This window comes from Bos indicus, chromosome 3, assembly GCF_029378745.1.
Source record: "Bos indicus isolate NIAB-ARS_2022 breed Sahiwal x Tharparkar chromosome 3, NIAB-ARS_B.indTharparkar_mat_pri_1.0, whole genome shotgun sequence".
NCBI lineage: Eukaryota > Metazoa > Chordata > Mammalia > Artiodactyla > Bovidae > Bos > Bos indicus.
This window is the reverse complement of record NC_091762.1, coordinates 80,033,781-80,054,489: the sequence shown is the minus strand read 5'-3', so window position 1 is coordinate 80,054,489 and position 20,709 is coordinate 80,033,781. Positions and strand designations below refer to the sequence as shown.

The following is a 20,709-nucleotide window of genomic DNA, read 5'->3' as shown; positions in this document are numbered from 1 at the left end:
AGTGACTGAGCAACAACAAACACCTTTTTCTAGAAGTGAGAAATCTTGCTTCCCAACAATACGTTATCTAGTTGCTTAGTCCTAAAATACACACAAAGTAATTTTGGAATAGCTAAGCCATACTGCTGTAGAAAACAAAGAGTCCGGCGTACAGTGACTAGAGCGCAGTGTCTGTGTTGACTCACCTTGCCTTTGCTAATGCTGAAGGTTGCATGATCGAGATTCTGTGCAGTTAACTAGGGTATCCCCTCCCCTTCCACTTCACGTGGTTATGTTGTTAACTTGACATATATTTAGGTCCCTTTGCTTTTGTTTGTATTCCTTTTTTATTTCTTTTTTCTTTTTTTCTTCCTTCATCTCCTCCTTGTTGATTTTCCATTTGTTTGGTAATATCGTACAACTGACAAGTGCTTTGTGTTATACAGAATGCTTCTTAAATTTGTCTCCTTGATGAAATTTGTCAGCTTCTCACCTGGACCTAATTCATGAGGTCTGGGCTGGGTTTGCATTTCTATCAAGTTCCAGATGATGCTAATCTTATTGGCTTGGGAACCATACTATGAGAACCTCTGGTCTATGACACTTACTAAAAACAGATTCCTTGGCCCCAGATATACTGAATTCCATGGAGCGTCCAGGAATCTAGTTTTAAAAGGTGCCAGGTGATTTTTATGATGAAACTAGTCTGGGATGCTAACCTGTTTTTTGAAATTCCTTTTGATGGGTAAAGTAGACTTTTGGGAGTAACATTTGTATAGGTTACCAGTCTGAGATTTAAAATGTGACTTGATTAAATTATTCACAAAACTAATGCTAAATTTTCCAGTTATTTAATGGTTCACCAACTATGTTTTGCTCTCAGTTTATGTCACAGTAAAGAACACTCATTTGGTGTTACTCCTATAATAATTTAGTGTAGATCTCTCTTAGAGAAGTTTTAAAATATTGATAGAAAATTTTGGGGGGAAATAAGTAACATGACCAAAGGTCAGAGGATAGAATGTGCTTTCTATAAACCACTGTGACTAAAAGATGAAATTTCAGTACTAATTATATACCTAGCTTCTGAGTAGAAATATTGCCTGAATTGTGAAATTTGCAAAGAAACCAAATTTAAAATTATTTGACAACTTTTTTTATTATTTTCACTTGCAAGTATCAGTTCAGTTCAGTTGCTCAGTCGTGTCCAACTCTTTGCAACCCCATGAATCGCAGCACACCAGGCCTCCCTGTCCATCACCAACTCCCGGAGTTCACTCAGACTCACGTCCATCGAGTCAGTGATGCCATCCAGCCATCTCATCCTCTGTCGTCCCCTTCTCCTCCTGCCCCTAATCCCTCCCAGCAACAGAGTCGTTTCCAATGAGTCAACTCTTCGCATGAGGTGGCCAAAGTACTGGAGTTTCAGCTTTAGCATCAGTCCTTCCAAAGATCACCCAGGGCTGATCTCCTTCAGAATGGACTGGTTGGATCTCCTTGCAGTCCTCATATATAGAGGGATTAAATAAATAGTGGCACTAAATTTATGTGTGTGAGTACTGGCAAATGCATAAAATATTTTGCTGAATAAACGTTTTTCAAGAATGTCAGAAATTCTTAAGTTTTGATTATTTTAATCCAATGTATTGCTTTCTTATTTTAAAATTTTGATCACCATTTTGATTTACACTACTTTGAAATTTTGATAATTTACACTACTTTGATATTATCAAAATTTTGAAGTACCTTTTAAAACTCTGTTTTCTTCTTTGAAATAATTTTATTTATTTATTTATTTTATTTTTGGCTGTACTGGGTCTTTGCTGCTAAGTGTGGGCTTTCTCTAGTTGTGGTGAGTGGAGGCTTCTCTTGTTGTAGATCATGGGCTCCAGAGCATGAGGGCTTCAGTAGCTGTGGCACACAGGCTTAGTTGCCCCATGGGATGTAGAATCTTCCCAGATCAGGGATTGAACCCATGACCCGTACATTGGCAGGTGTATTCTTAACCACTGGACCACCAGGGAAGTCCCTGAAGTATCATTTGATGTATGTAAATACTTAAAACTTTAGAAAATCTTTTGGAAGATAAAAGAAGTTGTTATGCTTACTTTGACAAGTAACAAGGCTGTATAGTCCAGGTTTCGCACAAACTTGGAAAAACTGCTTTAATAAATGTGAGAAATATCTAGTGTTTTCCTCAAGGAAAAAATAATTGAAAATAATTCTATAATTTTCTAATTTTCTGAATTTTTGAAATATTAACAATTCAGATTATAATTATTCTTTGGTTGTGGCCATTAAAATCTTTGCTAATCCCTTAAGTAAAATGATAATGGTAACAGTGAACTTACCTTGTGATCATAAGGCATCTTGGATGTAATGAATTGAGTACTGAACATGGAAGCATGAGACTTGAGATGAATTCCAGTCCATGTTCTCCTTGAGCCTCAGTTTTTTACTTGTAAAATAGGTAATATTAGTTCCCTCATAAAGTGGTTTGACGGAGAAGGCAATGGCACCCCACTCCAGTACTCTTGCTTGGAAAATCCCATGGATGGAGGAGTCTGAGGAGCCTGGTGGGCTGCAGTCCATGGGGTCGCTAAGAGTCGGACACGACTGAGTGACTTCACTTTCACTTTTCACTTTTCATGCATTGGAGAAGGAAATGGCAACCCGCTCCAGTGTTCTTGCCTGGAGAATCCCAGGGATGGGGGAGCCTGGTGGGCTGCTGTCTATGGGGTCAGACACAACTGAAGTGACTTAGCAGCAGCAGCAGCAGCAGCAGCAAAGTGGTTTGAAAAATTGAAGTAGATAGTGATCCTCAAGATGTTTTGTGTGCATTATAGATATGCTAAATAGTGAAATTTGATGGTATATTTAATGTGGTTTCTATATTTTTGTGTCCTTTTTTCATCAAGTAGTCACCAGTTCAGTTCAGTCGCCCAAGTCGAGTCTGACTCTTTGTGACCCCATGGACTGCAGCACGCCAGGCTTTCCTGTCCATCACCAGCTCCTGAAGTTTACTCAAACTAATGTCCATTGAGTCAGTGATGCCATTCAACCATCTCATTCTCTGCCATCCCCTTCTCCCGCCTTCAATCTTTCCCAGCATCAGGGTCTTTTCAAATGAATCAGGTGGTCAAAGTATTGGAATTCAGCTTCAACATCAGTCCTTCCAATGAATATTCAGGACTGATTTCCTTTAGGATGGACTGTTGGATCTCCTTACAGTCCAAGGGATTCTCAAGAGTCTTCTCCAACACCACAGTTCAAAAGCATCAGTTCTTCAGTGCTCAGCTTTCTATATAGTCCAACTCTCACATCCATACATAACCACTGGAAGAACCATAGCCTTGACTAGACAGACCTTTGTTGGCAAAGTAATGTCTCTGATTTTTAATATAATGTCTAGGTAGGTCAAAATTTTTTTCCAAGGAGTAAGCGTCTTTTAACTTCATGGCTGCAATCACCATCTGCAGTGATTTTGGAGTCCCCCAAAATAAAGTCTATCACTGTTTCTACTGTTTCCCCATCTATTTCCCATGAAGTGATGGGACCAGATGCCATGATCTTCGTTTTCTGAATGTTGAGTTTTAAGCCAACTTATTCACTCTCCTCTTTCACTTTCATCACGAGGCTCTTTAGTTCTTCTTCACTTTCTGCCATAAGGGTGGTGTCATCTGCATATCTGAGGTTACTGATATTTCTCCTGACAATCTTGATTCCAGCTTGTGCCTCATCCAGCCCCGCATGTCTCATGATGTACTCTGCATATAAGTTAAATAAACAGGGTGACAATATACAGCCTTGATGTACTCCTTTCCCTATTTGGAACCAGTCTGTTGTTCCATGTCCAGTTCTAACTGTTGCTTCCTGACCTGCATACAGATTTCTCAAGAGACAGGTCAGGTGGTCTGGTATACTGGTAGTTAGCAGTAGGGAGTACGAAATGTTTTTGGCCTATAGCTGGGATAGAAAATCTTTTTTTTAAAAGGTGAAGATAATAAATATTTTAGGCTTTACTCTCCGTTCTCTCTGTATCACAACCTTGTGGTCATAGTTACTAATGAATGAATTAGTAAATGAATGAGCGTGACTGTGTTTATGGACACTTAAATGTGAATTTTATATAATTTCCATGATTGTGGGATATTCTTCCTTCTTTTTTTAAACCAGTAGATAATGTAAGAAATGCTTCTTAGCTCATAGGCTGTACAAAAGCAATTGTATTTGGCTTGTGGGATACAGTTTCCTCACCCCTGAGTTTCATGATGGGATTATTTGTTGGAATGATTTGGGAAATTACTGTGTGGAGATTTTTACTAAAAACCCTATAAATTATGAAATACTATGATATATATTGTATAGTACATGTATTCTATAATACATAATCATTATATATCATCATTATAAATATATATTATGCATATTTTTGTGTATACTGAAATTATAAAGTAAATGAAAATGAGATTGATTAAATAGAACACAGCAGTGAAGTGGTAGAGAAACCAGAGAGTTAATCTCTTTAGGAATCAGCCCTATATAAATATCTACTGTATTTAGAAAAAAATGGCATTGGTGAGACCATCTAAAGTAAGAGTATAATTCTAACTTTTTATTTTACAAAAGAAAAAAATCACCAGAATTTCCTCTTAAAAATATTGGTGGGGAATATGTTTTCTGTTCAGTTCTTTTTTGCCTTAAAATTTGGAAGTTTTTCAGTCAAAACACAATATAAGCTGCAAGCATATTTCTGACATAAAATACTGCAATTTATTTAATTTGTTCCATACTCTTTTGATAAAAACTTTTAATATTTGAAAACACATAAAAGTCATGGTGCGATATTTTTAAAAATCACATTTTATTGGAATTGTTTAAAGGTTTAGGTGAAGTTGAAAGTACTAAGTCATTCTACCTTCAATTCAAAATGGAATTTTATGAGTGTATAGCATTTTGAAATTTTCAAAAACACTTTTTTGGCACAGTATTTTTATTTTAAGGTAAATTTTGCATATAATAAAATGCACCTTAAATATAAGGTTGATGAATTTTGGGAAGTATGTTCACCTATGTAGCCAATATCTTAATCAAATACATTGCATTTCTTTAATAATTAATGATGTTGAACACCTTTTCATATGTTTTTTGGCCATGTGTATGTCTTCATTGGAGAAATGTCTGTTTAGATCTTCTGCCCATTTTTTGATTGACCCTTTTGTTATCTTTTTATCTTTCATAGTATCTTTTGAAGAACAGAAGTTTTTAATATTGATAAAAATCAAATTATCAATTTGTAATTTTGTGACTCGTGCTTTTGTGTTGCATCTAAGAAATTATTATTTAAAACAAGGTCACAAATTTTTTTCCCAAAGTTTCTTCTGATTCATAGCTTTAAATTCTGCATTTAGATTAATGATCTATTTTGAATTAATATTTGAATCTTATGTGAGGTGTGGATTAAAGTTGAATTTTTGTGTGGAGGGGGGCGTATAGGTATCCCACTGTTTCAGCACAATTTATTGAAAAGATTACTCTTTCTCCACAGAATTGCTTTTGCACCTTTGTAGAAAATTGATTGTCCATATAGGTGTTGGTTTCTTCTGTCCATTAATCTATTTTTTTCTCTTTATGTTCGTACTCCTTTGGCTTGATTATTGTAGCTTATTGTGACTTCTTGTTTTATTATTTTAGTGGTGGCTTTAGGATTTAGAATATAGGTCTTTAACTTAATATAGCCGAACTGATGTTATACCTCCAACTGACATTTCACCACTACATGTATAGTGGAAGAAATTTATAGCTGTATATATACACGTCTCCCCTTTCCCCAAGTTTGGTATTAATGTCATACATTTTATTTCTACCTATGTTATAAACCCCACACTTTATGGTTATTATTTTTGCTTTAATTAGTCAATAAATATTTATCCTTTAAGTTAAATTTCATTTCCTTGTGTGGAACCAGACTTCTATTTGCTATCATTTTCTTTTTGTCTGAAGGACTTCCTTCAGCATTTTTTTTTCTAAAGGAAGTTTTTGCAACTTTGATTGATGATAAATTCTTTCCATTTTGGTGTGTCTGTAAAAAGCCTTTATTACATGTTTATTTTGACAGATATTTTTATTGAATATAGGATTTAAAAATCACGATTTTTCTTTCAGTACTTCACTGTTGCCTCATTGTCTTCTTGCTTATATTATTTCTAACTTGCTTTATTGATTCTAACTTATACTGATTGCTAACTTGCTTTAACCCTTATCTTTCTGTCTCTGCTATAATGTAGCTTTCCCCCCGAGAAGCTCTATAAGCTGGGTGTGCAGAACAGTTTACCTCAGTTTGGATTTTGTGTCCTCCATTTTAAACATATCTAGTGCTTTCACATCTATGTTAATACGTAGCTCTTCTTTTCTCATATAGGCTTGACGTGTTAGAAGAGTCACCTCTGCTCCCCCAGAAAGACAGTTTTCAGGTTGTTCAGTGCAACTGCAGTGTTCATGAATGTTGTGAATGTCATGTGCCTGTGCCGACAGCCAAGCTCAATGACACCCTTCTTATGTATTTGAAAATCACATCTGGTGGAGCAGTTTTTCACTCACCTCCAATGTCAGCTCAGCCCATTAATGTTGGTAAGTTGTGCCTAAGAAAGATAATATCTTTAAACATCAGTCATTCAAACAGGCTGAAAATTGTTTACAAGATGTTTCATTAGCTTATCTCACTTTGACTGACACTGTAATGATGATAAATGTAGTCCTAAGGGGTATTAAAAGCAGCTTCTAGAATGATTTAACAACAGTATAGATATTTCTGCAATTGTAACAAATTAATTTTGAAAACAGTTTGATTTCTTTAAATCCTAGGTCAGTCTAATGGATATGTTTTGTTTATGACTTTTTCACATCTCAGATAACTATTTCTGAAAATAATTAAAAGCTCTTTTTTACCTGACTTTATGTCTTCAATAAATATTTTTTAGAGACTCCTGGGTATCAGTCACTGATCTAGGAGCTGGGGGAAACAATGGTGAGTGAGACAAAGTTCCTGCCTCACAAAGCAGGGGTAGACAATACTGGGCAGAGAAAAACAATATAAACATAAGCAAACTAATTGGCTGTACAAATCTGATTAGAAGAAAAACTTATATAATAGACAAGTGCCCACATTATTAGTGCAAAGATTCCCCAGATTTCTTTCATCAGCTTGAATATATAATTATAAATATTCAGTGTATTCAATTACATTATTCAATGTGAATAATATAGATGAATGCTAAATTATTAATTTATTAACTCAGTTTTGTGTGTATGTGTTAAATTATGTTACATATGATACATAATTTAATAGTGTTACTGTTTTACATTTCCTGAAATAATTATTGCAAATTCTTTATGTGCTTCTCTGCATCATTGTTTTTGCCATCACTGGAACCACTTTTTCAGACATCTGACACCATATTCCTTACAACTTCATCCTCACTTCTTTTTAAGTACTAAGGGTATAGCATTTTTTGAATCTACCTATGATGTCATATTTAACATTAGGACTTTTAAATAACTTGTCTTTTAGGGATATATTTGTGATTTCCATGTGATTACTATGATATCCAAGCAATTCAGTCATGATGTTATACCATAGGGAAAAAACAAAAAAATCTATAAAATGTCATTATCTTCTCTTTTTAAAACCAGTTCTATCAAGTGATTTTTAAGAAGTATTTAGAGCCAACATTGAATTAAATTGTTTTTAAAAATAAAGTAGTTAAGACAAGGTGTTGTGATAGACTTTATAAGAAACTTTAAAAATTTTGTCTTATTTCAGATAATTTTTGGGAAAAAAATCTTTTTTTGTATTTGGGTATATGTGATTAAGATCCCAAAATTGAAAGAAATAAAATAAGACAAATTGTACGATAGAGACTATCAGGTGTAGGAGTCTATTATTTCAGCTATGGAAGTCCTCTTTTAGGAAATAGCATTTTAAACTTAAAAAAAAAGAGATAACTATGCAAAAATCCAGAACAAAAGGTGCTCTAAACAGTAAGAACAGCACTCACAAAATTCCTGGGATAGAATGAGCTCAGAATTTGGAAGAACCAAAGACAAGAGCCTTTTGCTTGGAGTAATTAAGGTAGGAGAACATTCAGAGATGTGGTTAGAGAGTCATCTGCATTCAGATCATACCACAGGCTATGGTTACAAAGTCTGGATTTTATTCTAATTGCAGTGTAAGCTTTTGTACCAGGAGAGTGATGTGATCAGACATGTGGGTATGTGTGTGTGTGTGGGCACACACACGCACACATGCGTGCTCATACACATGTTTAAAATGTATGCTCTATTGAAGAAATAAATTGATGGGGAAGGGAAAAAGGATACTTGCAAGAATGGAAGAGGAGTCAGATAGGCAGCTGCTAGAGTTGTCCAGTTGGCTTGGGGTTGCTGTAGTGAAGTAAAGAAATGTTCAGGCTTGGGATCTATTAGGAGATGGTGTTTCCCTCATACTCAGTTGGTAAAGAATCTACCTGCAATGCAGGAGACCCCAGTTCAATTACTGGGTTGGGAGGATCCACTGGAGAAGGGGTAGGCTACCCACTCCAGTATTCTTGGTCTTCCCTTGTGGCTAAGCTGGTAAAGAATCCGCCTGCAATGTGGGAGACCTGGGTTCAATCCCTGGGTTGGGAAGATCCCCTGGAGAAGGGAAAGGCTAGCCACTCCAGTATTGTGGCCTGGAGAATTCCATGGACTGTATAATCCATGAGGTTGCAAAGAGTCGTACACGACTGAGTGACTTTCACTTTCACTTTTCAGGAGATGGTGCAGACTGAAGTGGATTGGGTATGGAGTGTGAAGGACAGAGAGGAGTCAAGGATGACACTTAGGCTTGGACCTGGTTAGTAGCAGAATAGTGTTACCAAATGGGGATATTGGAGATAATTAGGTATGTGACGAATTATATTTGAGATGCTTATTAGAAATCAAAGAGACGTTGAGTAGGTAGTTAGATATATGATTCTAGAGTTCAGGGAGATATATATTTGGGAGTTTCTAGCATCAGATGTTTATGGGATTGTATGAGGTCACATATTTAGAGTCCAGTGAAAGAAAGACTGAGGCAATCAGAGAGAAGAGGAGTAAAGGAATGTGACGGCTGGAAACCTGGTGGACAAAGTATTTCTACTTGTCTGCTACTCACAGAATAAGCAGTTGGGACACTGCTGAGAGATGGAGCAAAATGAATCAGACAATTGACACTGGATTCAGCAAAGAGTAGTAACCTTGGTAAGAGTAGTTTCAGTGGACTAGCAAGAAGGAAGACCTGATCAGAATAGGTTGGTTAGGAAAATGGGGTGCAAAATGGAGAGTAAGTAATGCCAGCTCTTTGGAGGAATTTTCCCCTGAAAGAAGCCAGTATGTGTGGTCTCTGACTGAGTACCTAGGGGATCCAGGGAAAGATTTATTGTTAGATTTCTAATACAAAGGCATATGTGTATGCATATAAGAAATGTAAAATAGTTTATAATTTTATGATTTCACTTCTGTTTGGTGTCTATTTTGTTTTCTCTTTTTGGTCATGAATTTCACCTGTTACTTCTAGACTTTAGAGTTTAGCCATTCCTGCTTTAAAGTAACTAAAATTTGTACTATGTCACAGAGAGTAAAACTTCATTAATTTTGACTTGAGGAAAAGGAAAAAACTATGACTGAATTCTTGAAATTATGGAATGTGGAAAATATTAATGTGCCATTATTTTTTTTGAATAAAATACATGTCAGTATATATTTCAATGTAATGATGATTTCTATGTTTATGAGTAACTCTTGTTAATCGTAAAAATCTTGAAAGCATAGAGATGCACACAGAAGAAAAATGCATCATTTATTTTCTACTATTTTGGCATTTTTTTCTATTTTAATGCATATTTACACATATCCTTTTATTTGTTCAAATTTTAATGAATTCAAGTAAATACATTGCCTAATGGGCTTCCCTTTAAGCCCATTAAGATGGCTCAGATGGTAAAGAATCTGCAGTGTAGGAGACCTGGTTAGATCCCTGGGTTGGGAAGATCCCCTGGAGAAGGGAATGACTACCCACTCCAGTATTCTGGCCTGGAGAATTCCATGGACTGTATAGTCCATGGGGTCACAAAGAGTCAGACACGACTGAGCGACTAACACTTTCACTTTCACATTGCTTAATAAACTTTCAAAACTAGCAATATTAAACTTTTTCAACGTTGTTCTCTAATATGATTTTAATGACTATAGATTACTTTTTAGGGTATGAACTATTATTTGTTCAATCAGCTCTTTATTGTAAGATGTTTGCGTTGTTTCTACAGATGACTTAAAGTTTGTTGTATGTTTTAAACTCCACAGACATAAATCTCCACAAATGTATATATACAAATGCATGTGCATACATAAAACACATAGACAAATAAACTCAGAAATTAGATGGTGAGTTAAATACACCATTAGGATAAGAACTCTATCTCCATTTCTGGTGACAAGCCAAGTCCTGCTAATGTTGTGTTTACTGCATGTAAATTGTGTATGCTATGGGTTATTTGAGTGGGTATGTCTCGATTTGTTGAATTCAAAAATTAATGTTTACTGTTTTACATACAGATTTACATGAATCTGCATGCTTATATGCATTGATTATTGCATACAAAATTTATATGTATTTTCCAAGTAGTGCTCTGCAAAATGCTTTTTCTTCTTGTCATTCACTAAAACAGTGGGTTTCATCAAGTGAGGCTTCGAATAAGTGTGGGAAAATCTAGGTTCAATAAAGTTAAGCAGCGTTTTTTTTTTTATAGCAGGAATCACATTTGTCAAAATAACATCATTTTATGATTTATAGTTTTTACCAAGTAGGGAGAAGGAAACAAAAATACATGGATTGCTTTGGTAAGTTACAGTAGTAGAATATTTTGGTTCTGTAATTAGCCTTTGGATAAGGACTCCTTAGGTTAAAGAATAGGATATGCTAAAATTCATTTTGACTTCATTTTATGATTATCATGAAAATAACTTGACTTAAAAGTGTTCTCTTTTTTCCTTAAGTGAAGCCTGATCCACCATTAGGTTTGCGTATGGAAATCACAGACACTGGTAGTTTAAAGATTTCGTGGTCCAGCCCAACACTGGTACCATTTCAACTTCAATATCAAGTGCAATATTCAGAGAATTCTACAAAATATATAAGAAAAGTAAGTATATTTTAGTAAATAAAATGAAAAGTTGAGAAGCAATTAAAGAAAAGGTGAGATGCCCTCCAAGTCCCATAGAGAATGCCTCTGTCTATCAAATGTGTATACTGTTTTTGAGGAGATTCAGTCATACTTCAATATCGTACATTCAAGCTTTCATTCAAGATCAGCAAAAGAAATGAGCATGTACGCAAAATTTCTGCATCTTCTATAAAATGATTTTAGAAAAGTTGTTCAGTGTTACTAAATATCTCTTACATGTGGATCTGTGTTATATTTTGATAAGCTTGGCAAATTTCTCTTAGAATTTACTGCCAGAAAAAGTTCCTTTTCCAAAAGCTTAGTATATTAGATTGTCTTTTGTCTCGTTAACACAGACACACATACACACACACACGACTAATGACTACAAGAAGTCCAGATACAGAACTACTGAATTCGTAATCATAGTATTTTCACTTAAAGACCTTCTCTGGCTTTTGATTTTACATGCCATCCTTATTTTTTCTTATTACTCAATATATTTGTTTACATGCACTCCATGCATTTATACAGTTGCTGCTGCTGCTGCTGCTAAGTCACGTCAGTCGTGTCCGACTCTGTGCAACCCCAGAGATGGCAGCCCACCAGGCTCCCCCGTCCCTGGGATTCTCCAGGCAAGAACACTGGAGTGGGTTGCCATTTCCTTCTCCAATGCATGAAAGTGAAAAGTGAAAGTGAAGTCGCTCAGTCGTGTCCGACTCTTAGCGACCCCATGGACTATAGCCTACCGGGCTCCTCCATCCGTGGGATTCTCCAGGCAAAAGTACTGGAGTGGGTTGCCATTGCCTTCTCCAGGATTTATATAGTATAGTCTGTCAAATCTTTTTTTCAGAAAGTGTTGTGCACTCACTAGGTGCCAAGAACTCAGGATACACTAGAAGAACAGGATAGGGGAGCTTGCAGTCGCAAGTGGTAGAGGCTGGGTTGTATTATTAATTAGAGGGAGGGGAAGATCTCTTTAAGAAAGTGATATTTGAGCAGGGATTTGAAGGAGGTGGTGATGCAGGGAAATTAGGGTCTAAATAGAGGAAATAGCGATTTAGAGGACCTTAGGGATGGGAAGTTGGAGGTCAGGGCAGTGAGTGAAGTTAAGAGCAGTAGTGGAGGGGTAGGAGAGAAGGAGGAGTCGTCAAGAGCCTCATGGGTCATAACTTTGGCATTTTAATTTGTAAAACTGTTATATAACTTAGAGGTGAAAACTTGTCTTTTTATATCTGGGCTAATTTTCTAAGACTTGCAATTTAGTTGCTCAATTGTGTACGACTCTTTGCGACCCCATGGACTACAGCATGCCAGGCTTCCCTGTCCATCATCAACTCCTGGAGCTTGATCACATACATGTCCATCAAGTCAGTGGTGCTATCCAACCATCTCATCCTCTGTCATCCTTGTCTCTTCCTGCCTTCAATCTTTCCCAGCATCAAGGTCTTTTCCAGTGAGTCAGTTCTTTGCATCAGGTGGCCAAAGTATTGAAGTTTCAGCTTCAGCATCAGTCCTTCCAATGAATATTCAGGACTGATTTTCTTCAGGATTGACTGGTTGGATTTCCTTGCAGTCCAAGGGACTCTCAAGAGTCTCCTCCAACACCACAGTTCAAAAGCATCAATTCTTTGGCACTTAGCTTTCTTTATAGTCCAACTCTCACATCCATATATAACTACTGGAAAAACCACAGGTTTGACTAGATGGACATTTGTCTGCAACGTAATGTCTCTCCTTTTCAATATGCTGTCTAGGTTGGTCATAGCTTTTCTTCCAGGGAGCAAGTGTCTTTTAATTTCATGGCTGCAGTCACCATCTGCAGTGATCTAGAGCACCCCAAAATAAAGCCTCTTACTGTTTCCACTGTTCCCCCATCTATTTGCCATGAAGTGATGGGACCAGATGCCATGATCTTAGTTTTCTGAATGTTGAGCTTTAAGCCAACTTTTTCACTCTTCTCTTTCACTTTCACCAAGAGGCTTGTTATTTCTTCTTCACCTTCTGCCATAAGGGTGGTGTCCTCTGCCTATCTGAGGTTATTGATATTTCTCCTGGCAATCTTGATTCCAGCTTGTGTTTCTTCCAGCACTGCATTTTGCATGATATACTCTGCACATAAGTTAAATAAGCAGGGTGACAGTATACGGCCTTGACATACTCTTTCCCCTATTTGGAACCAGTCTTTTGTCCATGTCCAGTACTAACTGTTGCTTCTTGACCTGCATACAGATTTATCAGGAGGCAGGTAGGGTGGTCTGGTATACCCATCTCTTGAAGAATTTTCCACAGTTTGTTGTGATCCACACAGTCAAAGGCTTTGGCATAGTCAATAAAGCAGATTTTTTTTTTTTTTTGGAACTCTCTTGCTTTTTCAATGATCCAACAGATGTTGGCAATTTGATCATTGGTTCCTCTGCCCTTTCTGAATCCAGCTTGAACATCTGGGAGTTCACGGTTCACATACTGTTGAAGCCTGGCTTGGGAATTTTGAGCATTACTTTGCTAGCATGTGAGATGAGTGCAATTGTGCAATAGTTTGAACATTCTTGACATTGCCCTTCTTTAGGATTGGAATGAAAATTGACCTTTTCCAGTCCTTTTCCAGCAGGGGCCACTGCTGAGTTTTCCAAATTTGCTGGCATATTGAAGGTAGCACTTTAACAGCAGCATCTTTTAGAATTTGAAACAGCTCAACTAGAATTCCATCACCTCTACTAGGTTTGTTCATCGTGATGCTTCGTAATGCCACTTGACTTCAGGATTTTAAATATAGGCGATCTGATATTGTTTAATGTATTGCTGAGGCTTTTTGCCATTTTTAGTCTGTGTTGCCCCACAGTCAAATGGGCCAGGAAATTCAATAATTTTGAAATACCTCATTGGTTGTTTTATGAAGTTATGTCTCTTAGATGTTTTCACTCTGGTTTTTAAACTGTATTTTGATTGACTGTAGCTGATCATCACGGAGAATGAAATGGCAACCCACTCCAGTATTCTTGCCTAGAGAATTCCATGGACAGAGGAGCCTGGCAGGCTCCAGTCCATGGAGTTGCAAAGAGTCAGACACGACTGAGCAATTAACCCACACAGCTGATCATCAGACCAGGGTTCTTAAAATTATTCATGCCCTCCTTCTGTGACCCATTGCTCTAGGAAGGTTTATAGCTCTATGCCTACCCTGTGCATCATCTTTTAAAAAAATATTTACTTATTTATTTGGCTGCGTCAGGTCTTAACTGTTGCACGCAGGATCTTTGCTGTGTCACGTGGGATCTTTCATTGTGCTGTGTGGGTTTAGTTGCTCCATGGGATGTGGGATCTTATTTCCCCAACCAAGGATCAGACCTGTGTCCCCTGCGTTGCAGGCAGGTTCTTAACCACTGGATGATCAAGGATGTCCCTCTGTGCATTGTTGTCTATTAATATCTTGTATGTTATCGATGTCAGCAAAGGCTTGAAGCTTCCCACTGAGTTTAGCTGTTCCTCTCAAAGTTTGAAAAGTCAATATTCATTATCATTCAGTTAAAAATATATGCTGATTATCACTGTGATTTTTTTCCCTTGAACTTACAGGCTTTTAAAAATACTATTGACTAATGTCAGTCAAACGTGTGTTACTGGGTTATTGATCTCTGTTAAATTCCACTGTGGCCAGCTAACTACTCTGTAAGATTTTAATTCTTTGAAATTTGTAGAGACCTGCTTGTAATCGATTTTGGTAAAGGTTTCACATCAACCTAATGCTCTGATGTTTTCAAATGATATTTAACAGACTGATGAGATTGTCTCAGCTACGTCTCTGCTAGTAGACAGTGTGCTTCCTGGGTCTTCGTATGGCGCACAGGTGAGGTGCAAGAGATTGGATGGCCTAGGAATCTGGAGTGATTGGAGTGCCCTTCTTACCTTTACTACACAAGGTAGGTTTGTTAAGAGTCACTTCTGTTCACAGGGGAGTGTGATTCCTGAATTGCCTTTGGCATATTATACTTGTCTTAAAGTTTGTGGTGATAAATCAACAGGAGGAACACCATATTAACTTCTAATTTAAACTTTGAACAAGGTCATCCTTTAGTGAAAAGTTGTATGAGAGCTTCCTCATTTATATGGATTCATAGCAGTATCTTGCTGAATTACTCTTTCTTACTCAAAAGACAGAGTTGATATAAAAGTTCCAAATTTGTAAATTCAGAACACTGCTTGTACTGATGTTTCCTGAATTTACACTTGAAAATCAGATATACTTATTGGGTATAAGTTTTAAATATTAAAATTTTATTTGAATATTATATATGTTATATAATTAAGCAATTCTTTTCACTCCAGATGCTCGCTTTGCAAAGCTTTTACTTGCAGTTTTCATGTTTTTAAAATAATCTTTAACGTCAGAAAAACTGCAATTTATTCACAGCTTCCTCATGGAGTTGAGGTGCATTGTTTTACATAGAGGCCCAGGAGTCTAACGGTGGTAACCCTGGCACAAGCCAGGCTGTGAATGCAGGAAGGCAGTTCATAGTTCTTTGACTAGTTTTCAATCTATCAAATGTGCAAAGTTATTCCCACTCAAACTTGTTCAGGTTGATAGTAGATACACGGAGAAAGCAAGTACCATGTAAACATTAAACCATGTAAACGTGTAAAACATGTAAAACACTAAACAGGCTTATTTATTAATTGCTTATTATTTAAAAAGCATTGATTGTTAAAAAGTAAGTATCAATAGTAGTTTAAAAGCACTGACTTTGGAGTCTGACAGAATTTTGTAGGAGTCCTGCCCACCCCCCTTATTTGGAAAGTTTCTTAACCTCCCTATACCTCAATTTCCTCATCTATAGAATAAGGAGTTTTTATATGGATAGAATGAAATGATGCACATAAAGTGCTTACTGCAGTGCCTGACTCTTAGTAAGCACTTGTGAAATAATGGATCATAGTTTATAAATATCTAGCTTGTAAATTGACAAACAATATTTAGAATGTCAAAGTCTAATGAAATTTAGAGGCTGACATGATACTTATCTAATTGCTTAGCATAAATAACACTGTGAGAAGAGCTAGAGTAAGTGCTAAGCATTAGAAGGGATTAATTCTCACTTGAAAAGTCAGGAACCTTGAGTGAACAGACTTAGAAGGCAGGGATTTCTCATCTCTATTCCTCAAATCACTATTGAGTATCACAGTGTGTGTCATAGGATGCTGAAAATTCAACTTTTGTTCTATCTTGAATTATATATCATTGATTAATAGGTCTTAATGACCAGCTGTGAAATACATAGAGTGGAGTGAATTAACAGCATCGAATTTCAATGAGTGTCCCATGGAGGTTTTTATACAGTGGGATTGGGGGAAGTGGGTGGTGGGGTAGGGAAGTTGATAAGGGAGGTGGAGGCAGCAGCCCCTGCTCCCATTCTGAATGGCCTATAAGTTGTACCTGTATTTTGCTGTCTGGTGAAGTGTTTCTCTTCCACAAGAAAATGGCTTCATTCTTTGCTGTTATTCTTCTTAATAAGATCTGAGAACCTACCCTCGCTGAAGAAAAGGGAAATTCTAAAAGAATCATGATTGTTTTAAAGTTTTCTGATGTTCAAGTTATACGTTTATACCTTCCTACTATAATGATTCTTAGCAATGTTATGTATTCAGTTGGATTAAATGAAATCTTTGATCCAGAATAATAACTACTTGTATTACATTTCATATAAAATTTTATTTTGGGTTGTTCAACTTAGGTTCTTAGACCTTCCGATGGACATATTTCTAGTTCTATTTTGCTTTAATAGAACTATTTCTAGTTCTATTAAACCCTTTTATACTTCTATTTCTTTCCTAGTTCATATCAGTATCTGTAGGATTAAATTTGCTTGGTTTACTAATATGTTGTATCATTTTTATGCTTTCATAATAAACCAGATATTTTAATATATACTATAAAACACATATGTATGCATGTATATGGCCTTTCATAGGCAAATATTATGTGTTTTGTTTACATGAAGGTAATAAAGGTATGTTTTGTTGAAAAGAAGCATTGCTAATTTATTTGCTTGTGCAGTATCCAATAATTGTTGTTCTTCAGTCACTGAAGAAATTCCTTGGTGGCTCAGATGGTAAAGCGTCTGCCTGCAATGTGGGAGACCTGGGTTTGATCCCTGGGTCGGGAAGATCCTCTGGAGAAGGAAATGGCAACCCACTCCAGTACTCTTGCCTGGAAAATTCCATGGACAGAGGAGCCTGGTAGGCTACAGTCCATGGGGTCACAAAGAGTTGGACACGACTGAGCAAAATCACTTGGTGCTGCATAACTCATTTTGAGTCACTAAGTAATGTCCAACTCTTTGTGACTCCAGGGACTGCAGCACTCTAGGCTTCCCTGTCCTTCACTATCTCCCAGAGTTTGCTCAAATTCGTGTTCATTGAGTTAGTGATGCTATCCCATCCTCTCATCCTCTGCCACCTGCTTCTGCTTTTGCTTTCATTCTTTCCCAGCATCTTTTCCAGTGAATCAGCTATTCTCATCAGGTGGCCAAAGTATTCGGGCTTCAACTTCAACATCAGTCTTTCCAATGCATATTCAGAGTTAAATGATTTCCTTTAGGATTTACTGGTTTTATCTTCTTCCTGTCCAAGGGACTCTCAAGAGTTTTCTCCAGCACCACAGTTCAAAAACATCAATTATTTGGCGCTCAGCCTTCTTGATGGTCCCAAGTCTCACATCCGTAGATGACTATGGAAAAATTATAGCTTTGACTATATGGACCTTTGTTGGCAAAGTGATGTCTTTGCTTTTTAATATGCCGTCTAGGTTTGTCATAGTTTACCTTCCGAGGAGCAAGCATCTTTTAATTTCTTGGTTGCAGTCACCGTCTGCAGTGATTTTGGATACCAAGAAACAATATTACCATTAATAGCTAGCCTTTTACTTATTCAACACAGATGTGTCCCTTTAGTGACTGTTGACATTCCAAACAGAAAAACCTGAAAATGAGGAATGAATGCAGACAGTGAGTAAACAGCTACCTCAAAGGCCAGAATTTGTTGATGTAGCAGAGAGTGTGAGGTTAAGCTTACTAATGTAACCAACTTGGATAGTTCAGATGCCATGAGTGATACCATTTGATTATCAAGGGAAAGACAGAAACTTGTCAAATAGAAAGTAGATTAGGACACCGGTGGAGAAGGCAATGGCACCCCTCTCCAGTACTCTTGCCTGGAAAATCCCATGGACGGAGGAGCCTGGTAGGCTGCAGTCCATGGGGTCGCTAAGAGTTGGACATGACTGAGCAACTTCACTTTCACTTTTCACTTTTCATGCATTGGAGAAGGAAATGGCAACCCACTCCAGCGTTCTTGCCTGGAGAATCCCAGGGACGGGGTAACCTGGTGGGCTGCCGTCTATGGGGTCGCACAGAGTTGGATACGACTGAAGCGACTTAGCAGCAGCAGCAGCAGGACACAGGTAGAGGGGAGGAGAGCTTATACACTTTAGCATCTCCCAAGCACATTTTCCTATTCCAGTATTATCTGCTGTAATGATGTAATATGTATTAAATCACAAATAAAAGGTAGAAGTAGATTGAGAACTCCTTCTTAAATAATAATATTGACACTTAAAGAGTGCTTCCTGTGTTTCAGGCACTATGTGCTTTGCACGTACTAACATTTTATCCTTTCAAGGACCTGTGGGATAAGTACTGTTATCCCTCTTTTATAAATGAAGTTGAGAATTAGATAGAGTTAAGTACTTATAACAGTTGATACAATTACAAAATAGCCTAACTCCAAAGTTCATGTTTATAACCACTAGTAAGGCAATTAAGTGCATAATGTATAATTATACAAGATTTCTGGTAGCCCTAGAAATTGACCCTCAAAGCTAGTAAGCAGTAAATTTAATTATATAGAGCATTTTATTGGAATACCTCATTTCCTTCATGATTCCTGGTAAATGAGGTTTTAGCATTGCTTAGGTTTTTTGGTTTAGGTTTGCTGAGTTATGCTGGCTGCAATGTCCGCACCACACTTGAGACTTATTTCCTGAAAGCTGTGCAACAGCAAAGTATGTCTCCAAACTTGGGGACTTCCTATTCCTGTGTAAAGAGATTCGAATCCTTCTCCCTTAAGTCTAGTTACTTAATATGATTAGGTTCACTACCATTGTTCACTGTCCAGCAAACAGCAACATTCCATGAGATTGAGGCGTTAATTTACTTAGAATGTGTTATCACACCTGTTTTATTATTTCCAAACACTTAAAGGTTACTTGATGTAAATATTGCTGCAGACAGAATACTAATTCTCAGGACCTTTGTAACTGCTACATTTTATTCATTAATGCATTTAAGCTGTACCTACCAAGTGCATAGTTAATGAAGCATTGACTATTCCTAGTCAAGGAATTCTTATGGATTCTTTTAGAGTGAATTTAATAGGTTCTTTCTCTATAGCTGCTGGGAGATGCTTTTCAAGGAAAACCCAGGACCTTCCCAGAACTTATGAATATTGCAATTTACATACTAAAAACAATTTTGGAAGTGCTGAATTCCTGTAGTAACTTTATTAACTGCATTCTTGTTGCTATGAAAGAAGAGGAGAAACACGTGTTAGATAATATCTACATTTCTTGTGCAGCTCTTATACCAGGTTAGAGAAAATACTTTTTTCTTAAAGAAAAATAGGTAATCTGCTCCAAGAATTAAAAAATCTATTTTATGGAGCTATGATAAAGACACGCATTTTAAAATAATTTATCTAAAATGTTTGATTCATGATTTATGTTCTTTTGAGTAATTTACTAATATTTGTCAATAGAATTTCCTTTTTAAATAGAATTCATTAATGCAGATCCTGTAAAGGTATTGATATTTGGTCATGGGAAGAAAATCATTATTGTTGTTTTAATTTACAAACTGTTGTATAGTAGTATCTCACATGAGAATAAAAGATAGATATATTTATATTATTTTAAAAATTAAACAGTCAGCACATATCAATTTCACATTTGTTCAATGTAAATTTTATAGATCATCAGGTTTTTAATAACTTGTTTTTAAAGCTATTTTAGCATTTAATTACATGAAAATGCTGTGACTTTAATCCTGTTTTTCAATTAAGTCTTAGGCTTCAATTTCAAAGTGAAATGCTTTGAGCTTTTTATTATCTTTCAAATTAAAGCGTCAATTTAATTTTGGAAATCTTATTTGTACTCTTTTTTAAAAAACTGAATTGAGACTTTTGAGGCAGTTGGTAATGAGGTGTGTGGTAAGTAAGTAATTACCAGTGAAGCCTGAGTGCCGCCCTAGGTGAGATTCATAAATATAAGGCCTAACTTCTGTCCAGTAATTTCATGCCATGAAGTTTTTTCCTGTTTATACTTGACTGTAGACATAGCAAATGCAAATATCTTCTATGGATTCGGAGGTTAGCATGCTATTACAGAAAAGAGAAAAATAATAAGAACTAATCAAAGTTTTTGGATTTGTTTTGAGGG

At 36.5% G+C, this 20,709-nt stretch overlaps 1 protein-coding gene across 5 annotated transcripts in view; it reads left to right on the top strand.

The window, feature by feature from the left end:
• LEPR (leptin receptor) overlaps positions 1 to 20,709 on the top strand; it is a 93,657-nt gene that overhangs the window by 40,984 nt on the left and 31,964 nt on the right. For all 5 annotated transcript variants that reach the window (XM_070786396.1, XM_070786391.1, XM_070786395.1 and 2 more), the window contains 3 exons: positions 6,401 to 6,609; positions 11,056 to 11,201; positions 14,998 to 15,142. In XM_070786396.1, the coding sequence (XP_070642497.1) occupies positions 6,401 to 6,609; positions 11,056 to 11,201; positions 14,998 to 15,142 (500 nt within the window). The remainder of the gene's footprint in view (positions 1 to 6,400; positions 6,610 to 11,055; positions 11,202 to 14,997; positions 15,143 to 20,709) is intronic.